Below are 10,531 nucleotides of genomic sequence, written 5' to 3' on the forward strand. Positions count from 1 at the left end.
TGATTCAATCGTAATTATTAAAGGTTTAATTATGGTCTTGATCATTGTACTCTTTACACATTTTAAATTTAATCCTTTTATTTTTAATTTCTAAAATTTGATATTTTTATTCTTTTAATTTAATAACTAAAGTTTGATTAGTATTATTGTGAAAAGAGTTTCATTAAATTTAAATATTCACATTTTAAAAAAAATTGCTCATGGTGTTATCAAACTAGATTTGGATGTTAAATCAAAAGTATATAACATCTAAAATCATGAGATTAAAAAAGTAAAATTGATTTTTTTGAGGCTTAAACATTTAAGGTATTAAACTTTAAATTTGTAAAAGTATAAAGATTGAGATCAAATTAGGCAAGAGCAGAAGTCAACTCTCTTACTCTTGAGTCATGTGTCATGTGGGACTAGCAAAATAAAAGTAATAATAGGACCCTCGCAACAAAATCAGTGTTGTGACTTAGTCATTGAATTTAAATAGATCAAAAATCGATATACATTAATTGAATAAATTTATTTTAATTGAACCGATAAATTGATTAATTTAACCGCTGATTCAATTTTAAAAATGGTAAAAATTTAATATCCAAATTAAATAAATTATATTATCTCTTCTCAATTTAATTAATTAAATATTTATTTAACAATGATTAAACAACAATTTATAAATATTAGGAATAAATTTTAAAATTATACATAAACTTTAATTAATGTGCAATTGTATATGTGAATTTTGATACTTTAATTAATGTGTAATTGTATAGGTGAATTTTAATTTAATCTGATTATCACAAATTAATAATATAATTATTTAATATAGCATTATTTTATGTTTATATACTACATATAAATAATTATAATAATTCAAAATAAAAATAAATTGATGTATTTATTTTTTAAATATATATGATTAAATCAAAATTAAAGTTTAGTATATAAATTTGAGATTTTTCTTAAGATGTATAATTATACTAAATTAGAGTTTAAAATTATTTGAGATTTATCTTTGAAGATTATAACTGATGACAATTTGATGCTTCCCTGGTCGAACCGGCCAAAATTATTAAGTTTGAATTTAATGGGTTGATCCGGTTCATTCCAACCGCAAACCGAAGGAGAAAAATCCAGCTCACTCGAGGACATAATATAAATATAAAATAATGAAAATTTCTACTTGCTATATCACATAATAATATCCTCCCATTTTCTTAATCTAGGGTTTCTTTCGCGCAAACAGATATGGCAGACGAAGCACAGTACTCTTCAGGTCTCGATGCCGGCAGCAACAAGCGTAAATACGATGACCAACCCCCTCTCCCCTCCGGCGCTAGGAGGCCTACTGGTTTCTCTTCCCCAGATTCGGCTCCTCCTTCCTACAACAGCGTTCCGCCGCCGCTCGATGGCATCGAGATGGCCAAGCAGCGAGCTCAGGAGATTGCTGCTCGCCTGACTGCCTCCGTCGCCTCCGCTGGCGCCGAGCCCAAGCGTCCTCGTTTTGAAAACGGCTCCGGCGGTGGTTTTGATCACGACAAGGGGTTTAGCTCCGCTCCTTCTGGTATAGCTTTCCTTTTATTTTTTGATAGCGAAATTTTTTTTCTTTAATGGGATAGTTGCTTCTAGGATTTTGTGTTTAGAGTTTCGAGCTTTTAATGATGTAAAATAGCTTTCGAGTTTTGGCTGCTTCTCCTTGCATGATTTTTGAAATTAAAAAGCATTGATGTTGTGCAAATGTAAAGACCTTTACCAAACTCTGCTCCTTCAGCTACCATAGCGTGGTGAAGTTAAAAGCGTTGATGTTGTGCAGATGTAAAACCTCTTTCGAATTCTGCTCCTTCAGCTATACCGGTTTCGTATGGCAGCTACCATGGTAGTAGCAAAAAGATTGATATTCCTCAAAACAGGGTCGGTGTTATAATCGGGAAAGCTGGAGAAACCATTAAATATCTTCAACTACAATCTGGGGCAAAGATTCAGGTCCAAAGAGATATGGATGCTGACCCTAATTCTGTGACTAGGCCTGTAGAGCTTGTGGGTACTGCTGAACAAATATCTAAGGCAGAGCAGTTGATAAATGATGTTCTTGCTGAGGTTATTTATCTTTTTTTTTTATTTAAATTATTGTTATTTATGTCAAATTGATGCATTACTACTATGCAGAATATGAGCAATATAATTTATACCTTTTAATTTTTTATCAAGGCTGAAACGGGGGGTTCTGGCATAGTTTCCCGGCGATTGACAGGACAGGCTGGAAGTGAACATTTTGAAATGAAGATTCCGAATAACAAGGTATACTGGTGTAAAAGTATTGTTCAACATTTCAACTTCAATGAATCTGTTTAAGATGGTACTAATAAGTGCATGATCTCAGGTTGGTCTGGTGATTGGTAAAGGTGGTGAAACAATTAAAAACATGCAAGCTAGAACTGGAGCTCGTATTCAGGTTTGAATCTTAGTTTCATCTATATTTGGAAGTTATTATTAGGAATTGGATGCATGGCCGTTCTATATCTGCTAACTTTTAACTGACTTTTATGTATTCTAATCAGTTTGTTCCGTATACAATGCTCTTCTGGATCTTGTTGTGATTGCACCTAAACATACCATTTGTGATGGAAATACCTCTGTTAATATTATGCAGGTGATACCTTTGCACTTGCCCCCAGGTGATACATCAACAGAAAGGACATTACATATAGATGGGACAAGTGAACAGATTAAACATGCAAGAGAATTGGTTGATGAGGTCACAAGTGAGGTATGTTTGGAAGTGGATGTTGGGAGGAAAGTGTTTCCTCAATGTAAATTATGCCTGCCACTTTTATAAGAATTGCCTGTGTTTGTTTTGTACGATTAACATGCATGCCTACTGCAGTAGATTCTTTTAGTTCTATTCATAATTGTTCTAGTTTAATTTGTTATTTGAATGTTGATTATTGTGACCTTGTGGCTAGTCTTGATAACATTAGTAATGATAGGATTTTTGAAATTTCACTTTTATTGAGGCTTCCAACATTGGTTAAGAGATTTCACCGTACAGGATATTGTAATTGTAGAGTTGCTCCACACCGTACAGGATATTGTAGAGTTGCTCCATACATTTTTAATTGCAAGCAAAATCTTTTTTCTTTCCTATATATATTATTGTATTATGACCTGTCAATCATTTTTCTGGTCAATATTCTGAAACTTTCACCCTATATTTTAACAAGTGCTTAGATTTTCTTATACATTTATATACCTGTTAAGGGAGAATATTATTTTGCACAAGCAGGTTATAATATTTCTTCTGGGTAGTATGCTGAATAATTCTTCTATAGTTGTTTTTGCTATCCCTTTGTAGTTATTCAGTCGCTTTGAGATATGGACTGGATTTTATATTATCATCTATTTCTCTTCTTCTCTTTGTTCCACTTGTAAAATCTCGAGAGTTGCAGACTTTTTTTGGTGGTGACCCTTGTTGCTATGGCAGCTGGTTGAGAAATTGTTGTAGGTGTCCAATGACCAATGGAAGATGAGCAGGTCCTCTACTTTGTAAGAGATTCGTAGCTGTTTTGTATCAAAATCTTCTGGATCTAGCTTAATATTAGGAACTGGATAACGTGGCGGTTTTCATTGTTCACTGCTTGGGACCCTTGAAATCAAATCTTTTGGGTTTAGTTATAATTTTACATGTTAAGTTCAAATCGTCAAGCACTTCACATGCAGTTGCTTTCTTATACATTATTAAGGTAAATGGTCATTTACTATTCGGATAGAGGTCAAACTGAATGGTTCGAATTTGGTGAAGACTGATGGTTATTGTCCTTCAGTCTTCCTAAAGATTTGTGCTAAGGTTTTGATAAAAATATTGAAGTTTTATCACCCTAAAGGGGAAGTCCTTGTTTATGTTTTGATATCTTAACATAACTTGACTGTGACCACCAGTCAGTCGCCTTATCTAAATGCAGATATTCATTTTACAAGTGTAATACCTATAATGCTTTTTTCCCCCCTTTGGTTTAGAGAATTCTAGGATCTGTTCTAGGTGATAATCATTTGCTTAATGCATGTTGGTTGATCTATCTAGGTCGTTGGCATTCCTTATCTGATATTCTGTTTTCTAAAATGTATCAATTGGATTATTGGATAGATGATATAGAGTGAACTTTTAACTGTGGGAGTTTCTTGCCTGTATATGGCAATTGGGTTCATAGTTCCTTTTGCTATGATGTAAAAGCTTCTGTTAGTATTTGTGGGGTTCTTTTTTTTTTTTCTTTTTTTTCTTTTTGCACCCATTCACTTCAAATAGGGAAATGATGGGCTTCTGCTGGAGTAAACTCAATAATTCCTCCGACCATACGGTATGTAGGCATTATACTCTTCATAGTTTATGCTGTAGTACAAATCCTTTAAATCCACTGAACACATTTTGTTTATTTTTGCAGTTTTATGCTGAGTTGATATTGCATATGCCTGTTGTATATATATGCATTTTCTGTTATGTTGTATGTGTTTATGTGCTATCATCATCGGAAAGTACATATTGGTCATTTGAGGAATTGATCTTGTGCAGAACCGTATGAGAAATCCATCAATGGCTGGAGGATTTCCACAGCAAGGTTATCAAGCAAGACCAGCCTCAAGCTGGGGCCAAGGGGCTCCTCCAATGCAACAGCCTGGTTATGGTTATATGCAGCCTGGGGCATATCCTGGCCCATCATCGCAGTACAACATGTCGCAGCCTCCTTATGGGGGCTACCCGTCCCAACCTTCATCTGGTGGATATGCCTCTGGTTGGGACCAGTCATCTATACAACCAAACCAGCAAACCTCTGCTGCAAGTGGTTATGATTACTATAACCAACAGCCTTCACAGCAGCAGCAGCAGCAAACGTCTGGTGATTCGGTAACTCCAGCTGATAACAGTGGTTACAATTACAGTCAACCTCCAGCTTCTAGCTATATGCAACCAGGACAAGGTTATTCTCAGTATGGCTATAGTGGATACCATCAATCTGGTTATGGGCAGCCATCATCATACGATCAGCAACAAAGTTATGGTTCTGCTTCGAGCTACGGTAACGTGACAAATCCAACTCAAGGTGGTCAAGGGGATTCAGGTCAGGCACCTACGTCTACCCAACCGTCTGCAACAGGCCAACAAGGGTATAATACTAGTCAGCAGCCTAACCCAAACCCTGGAAGTTATCCACCTCCAGGAAGTACTCAATCTGGTTATGGAATGCCGCCTTCCCAAACTGGCTATGGGAATCAGCCACCAGCACAGCCTGGTTATGGAGCTGGATATGGACAACCACAAACGCAGAAACCTTTGGCCAATCCGCAGATGTATGGGCAGGCTCAACAGTCGCCTAGCACCCCAGGAAGTTATGGCCAGCCAGGATATCATTCACAGCCGCCATCTTCTGGTTATGGTCAACCAGAGACAGGTTCACAACTTGCACAACCACCAAGTTATGGTGCGACATCTGCCCAGCCTGGATATGGAGCCCCAACCTATGGAGCTGGTTATGGAGCACCTTATAACACCTCTTATGGTGGTAGTTACTCACAGCCTCCAACATATCCTGCCGACAACATTGCTGGTGGGAGCACTAATGGAAATTACGAGGCTGCACCAGCATCTAAAACTGTTGAACAGGGTGGACTTGCCAAGGCATCCCCCAAAAGTTGATTTGGCGTTACGATGGTTTTATAATTTTGAATTTGTGGTCTAGTTTTTGCAGTGTTTTTAGGACAATGCTGTGTTGAGTGTTTTTACTTGAATATTTAAATGTGCTGGTAATGGTATTGGATTTGGTTTATTTGTGTTTTTGGTATAAATCCAAGGTGGTTATTAGTAGTGGTTTATTTGAGATGATGCATTTATATCGTGGTTGAATCCAAAATTCACCTCTTTAAGGCAAGCAAAGTGGATATTGTATGTAAATGCAATTGTTTGGGCAGAACATCAACTATATAAAATAAATAGCAACATCTCCAATTATATGTTAAATGCTTCTATCATTCTATTTCTGCCTTGCTTGAACTCGTTATAAAGATCCTCCATTTTCTCCCAATTTGAGGCAATTTCTTTTTGGTAGCTGCTCAATTTGAAATCTAAGAATGTTAGTTGTGATGTGGTAGTTATTCACCTCATAATCATATTGTTAAGGGCTTGATCTCCGCTTATAAAAATGAATTATATTTTATGATTAATCATTTACCTCTTCAAAGAGCACTCATAATGAGAGAATTAGTCATTGCTGTTGACGATGTTTATTTATATTAAATCCAAATATGAATTAGTTCAAATACTACTATTTAAATTTGAATTGATTAACTTATTTTTGGGTACCTAAGTCTGTATTTAGCAAATAGTTTTAAAAATAAAGCTTTGTTTGGTTTTAAAAATATTCTGTTTTTATTTTAGAAAACAATTTTTACTTTCTAATTTTAAAATTAAAAACACATTTTGTAAATAAATATAAAAGAATGTTATCAACAATGAAAACATGGCTGGTATCTAATATTTGAAAAATTGTTGCGAAAAAAAGATATTTTTGTGTTTATATTGAGTTGATTCATTCAAAATCATTATTTTGTATGTTAGTGAGAACAATGAAAACAATATTTTATTGATTTATAATTTTCGTTGTTTTTGGAGAAACGAAAATGATTTTTATTTCCTAAAACTAAACTCGAACCACATCTCCTCCGAGTACACGAGGCTTCTTGAGAATTAATAGACGTATTAGAAATATGTTCCAGACTGAAGTAACCTTCTTTAATCCCTCTATATAACTCGATTCATGAAACATGGTTTAAAAATTTGAAGTAAATAGTGGCAGATTTATCTTCTTCACCAGGATATAGTGTGCTTGTACACAGCTTTTTTCTTCATACCAAAAGATAATGGCAGCCATGGTTGAACCAAATATTTAGAGGATGGCCTACCCACTATTATTTCACTCTTTCTATTGTATGTATATCAAACAAATCTCCGTAATTCATTCTTATCTATACCCTCTTTCAATTAAACCTTTTTTATGATTTTTTTCATCGAAGGAGACGATTCCTAAATGCAAATACCACCTTTGGTCTTAATAGTAGCAAAACAATAGCCAAGATCGAACAGAAGAACAGTTTAACAAGGTATCTCACTGGCTCGTAGTTGGTTTCTTCAGCAGCTTCCCTTGATGCTGACAGTGCTTTTGCGGATGGTAGAGCTTCAACTACCGCGTCTGCTAGATCCGTGATGAAGGAAGAGGTGCAACCTAAGGCAGGAACACGACCCCAATTCTTGATTCCAGATTCAAGAGCTAAGTGCTTATATTCCATGTCAATCTCTTCCAGGGTTTCTATGTGTTCACTCACAAAGTTGGAATTGAGATGGATCTAGAGTAATTATTTTTCCCTTACATAATCATGCATTTCAAATCACACCTACCTCAGTAACAACTCATGTACCTTATCGGAACAACTAAAAGACTCTTCACACCTTTCTGTCCAAGCTCAACAAGCACTTCGTCTGTGTAGGGCTTTAGCCATTGCACTGGCCCAACTCGACTCTGGTATGGAAGCATGAAGAAGAAGTTGAGCATAACAGTTTTTATTACTTTTTTCTTATTTTACGAGTGACAGCCGAAACTTTGTTCTAAAACCAACCTGGTAAGCAAGGGTATGATCATTTCCAATTCCTTTAGATTTCAGCTCTTGCATAATTAAATAGACGCACTCCTCCATTTGATCTTTGTACGGATCTCCGGCATCCTCAACCTACCCCATGGGCACTAAAGAATATCATGACCTGAAGTTCAAATGAATACATATTATCCTAATCCTTGACTTTAGGCATAAAAGATTACAGACTAGACCATACGGTAAGCAAACAAACCTCTTCTGGCTTTTTCAAATCTCTCCAACTCTTCTTTAATCAAGTCAGCCATGGAACAAATATAACCTTGTCGTTGGTACCAAGAGAGGATGGCAGAAACAGGTAGTCTCGATAAATATACATCTTCCCTGAAATATAACTTGCATTACAGCCATTCACAAAGGGGAACACTGATGGATGAAGTCAAGCAGAAAATTATAACACAAAATATCAACACTAACCTGAAAATATGCTGGAGAACTCGGATGCTCGACCCTGTTGTGGAAATGGAGAACTGAGGATATAATGGCAGCACAACAAGCTTTTTTATCCTGTCTAGCTTAATCTGTGTTGCACATAATAAATGCTTATCAGTAATCAGTATATAACCCGAATTGAATTTGAAGATAGATCATTCAATGCTACACGGAGAATTCCAAATTAATATATTAAGTATGAAGTTCTTCAAAGGCATAATCAAATAAGAGTATCCCTCATGTAAGGATTTAATCAACTAAACAACAACCTTAAATATCACCAAAAGCACAACAGAAAGAGCTCACTCTCCGTATATGGTATCATACAAGTTCAAAACACACGCAAATTTGTTAGGCTATTAAGAGACGAACCTGCTCAATGGCCTCCTCTGTGAATGGATACCAATATCGCATTCCAACATACACACTGACATTCACATTCATTGCCTTCAAAGCCATTCGAAGAGCATTTGCCTGCAACGAGTTCTTTTAACTATAAATATACTTGCCAGTTTCCCCAAAGCACAACATGGTTCGTTTTGGAAAAAAATATCCATATGAAAATACAATAGTTCATTTTCAAGCCACTAGCTCAGGACAAAGTAACAAGCAAATTTCTACAATCAAGGGACTTGATATTACCTGTTCACCGGTTATTTTACGCAAAGGCGAGCCGCCACCGATGGCAGCATACCCTTCTTTACTTTTTGGAGCTCGAAGAACAGATATTAGCTTCGCCAATGGCCGTTGAAGTAACTTAAACAGCCCAGGCAACCGTATTATATCCTGCACAAAGAAACATCTTCACCTCAACACCATTGTAACTTGAAACCCACAAATGTTCATATGAAATACACACACACAAAACAAAAAAAAGAACAAGCAAAATGACGTACAGGATCAGCAAACAAGTTATATAAAAAAGGTTGAACATCTTTAAGTCTCTCTGGCCCTCCAAGGTTCAAAAGAAGAACCCCAATTTTTTCCTCCATGGCATGTGAGTGATGAGATTCCACACATCATTTTCACCGAAGGTGTAAATCCCCACCCCTCAAATTGCTTGCAAATGCAGATTTCTCCTCTGGATTAGGCCATCACTGAGAAAGGGTCCTTTGATAAGGGCTTTAGATGAAGGTTTATTCACACCATTGAATCCATTAGATGAATGCCATGAGAGTATTTCTGTTTTTAGCTGAAACTTTATGGAAGAAAATGAGTAATGGTTGTAAAATAAACAACTTTTGTAAAAGGATTTTCAAGAAAACACCTGATATGGACCATTTTGTAAAGTTTGTTAAATGGATGAGAATTGTGTGAAATAATTGGAGTTTTGAGCTGCTACAAGAGTAATAAAGGTTCGGCTAGACTTGGTTAATGAGGAAATTTGATAAAAATCGTTTTACAAGCCTAGGGGTTTTTGTGAAAGTCTAGGGGCAAAATGGTCATTTTGCCAAAATATGAATTGTGGAACTCTTAATTTAATGTGATGATTAAATGATTAAATTTTATTATTTTGGATTAAGAAAATTGAGATTCGGGTTTAAATCGAGAAAGTACATGGTTTAGGACAAAAAGGGAATAATTAGCCGTTTTTGCATTCGAGGTAAGTCCGTGTGACTAAATAAGCATGTTATCCATGTTATTGTTAATATACTTGAAATTTATCTTGCTATGATTGTATTGAATTATATGTTGATGATATTGAGTATGAGAAAGTGATGCCAGATGTTAATAACATTTATATGATGATTGAATACATTGGAAATTTGATGGAATATGATGTTCCATTGAAACGAGTAAGATGTGCGTAAATATTACAACTTTATCATTATTATGCTTTTAATGATTGATTTTGCATAAAATGTTTGAATGTGGCTATGAGTAATGTATAATGAGATTAATAAGGGAAACTATCGGTTGAACCGTAGGAATAGACCGGATATATGAGAGTTAGTGTAAGACCATGTCTGGGACATGGCATTGGCCTCGAGATATGAGAGCTAGTTGTAAGACCATGTCTAGGGCATGGCATTGGCCTCGAATATGGGAGCTAGCGTAAGAACATGTCTGAGACATGGCATCGGCCTCGAGATATGAGAGTTAGTGTAATACCATGTCTGGGACATGACATTGGCACCGATAGATGAGAGCCAATGTAAGATCATGTCTGGGACATGACATCGCCTCGATATACGAGAGTTAGTGTAAGACCATGTCTGGGACATGGCATCAACTTTGATGTGTGAGCCAGTGTAAGACCATGTCCGGGACATGGCGTCAGCACCTTACCCTGTGCTTGAGGCTTATTGAATATCCTGTAGTATTCCAAATAGTTCAACGGGAAATTTATGTTTTATGTCGGAATAAGCTATGTTTATGATGATGTTGAAAGGGTACAAGTATGTACTAGAAATTCATG

General features: G+C 35.9%; 2 protein-coding genes across 3 annotated transcripts; one reads left to right on the forward strand and one right to left on the reverse strand.

Annotated features, from left to right (window-relative positions):
- The first annotated feature begins 1,145 nt into the window (after positions 1 to 1,145).
- On the forward strand, positions 1,146 to 5,823 carry LOC108486151 (uncharacterized). Its single transcript, XM_017790014.2, has 6 exons — positions 1,146 to 1,552; positions 1,802 to 2,085; positions 2,197 to 2,286; positions 2,369 to 2,440; positions 2,639 to 2,755; positions 4,553 to 5,823. The coding sequence occupies exons 1-6, from the start codon at positions 1,237 to 1,239 to the stop codon at positions 5,672 to 5,674; spliced, it is 2,001 nt and encodes a 666-aa protein (XP_017645503.1). The 5' UTR covers positions 1,146 to 1,236; the 3' UTR covers positions 5,675 to 5,823.
- Positions 5,824 to 6,802: 979 nt separating this feature from the next.
- LOC108485775 (ferrochelatase-1, chloroplastic-like) lies at positions 6,803 to 9,479 on the reverse strand. 2 transcript variants are annotated; one of them, XM_017789621.2, is made up of 7 exons: positions 9,009 to 9,479; positions 8,755 to 8,898; positions 8,485 to 8,586; positions 8,098 to 8,201; positions 7,877 to 8,004; positions 7,648 to 7,758; positions 6,803 to 7,550 (listed from the first exon to the last, which is right to left on the reverse strand). In XM_017789621.2, the coding sequence occupies exons 1-6, from the start codon at positions 9,102 to 9,104 to the stop codon at positions 7,754 to 7,756; spliced, it is 579 nt and encodes a 192-aa protein (XP_017645110.1). In that variant the 5' UTR covers positions 9,105 to 9,479; the 3' UTR covers positions 6,803 to 7,550; positions 7,648 to 7,753. The 2 variants fall into 2 exon arrangements, with proteins under 2 accessions (XP_017645110.1, XP_017645109.1); XM_017789620.2 differs by having other exon boundaries at positions 7,648 to 7,789.
- Between the last annotated feature and the right edge of the window lie 1,052 nt (positions 9,480 to 10,531).

The sequence above is a fragment of the Gossypium arboreum genome, chromosome 6, assembly GCF_025698485.1.
Source record: "Gossypium arboreum isolate Shixiya-1 chromosome 6, ASM2569848v2, whole genome shotgun sequence".
Taxonomy (NCBI): Eukaryota; Viridiplantae; Streptophyta; class Magnoliopsida; order Malvales; family Malvaceae; genus Gossypium; species Gossypium arboreum.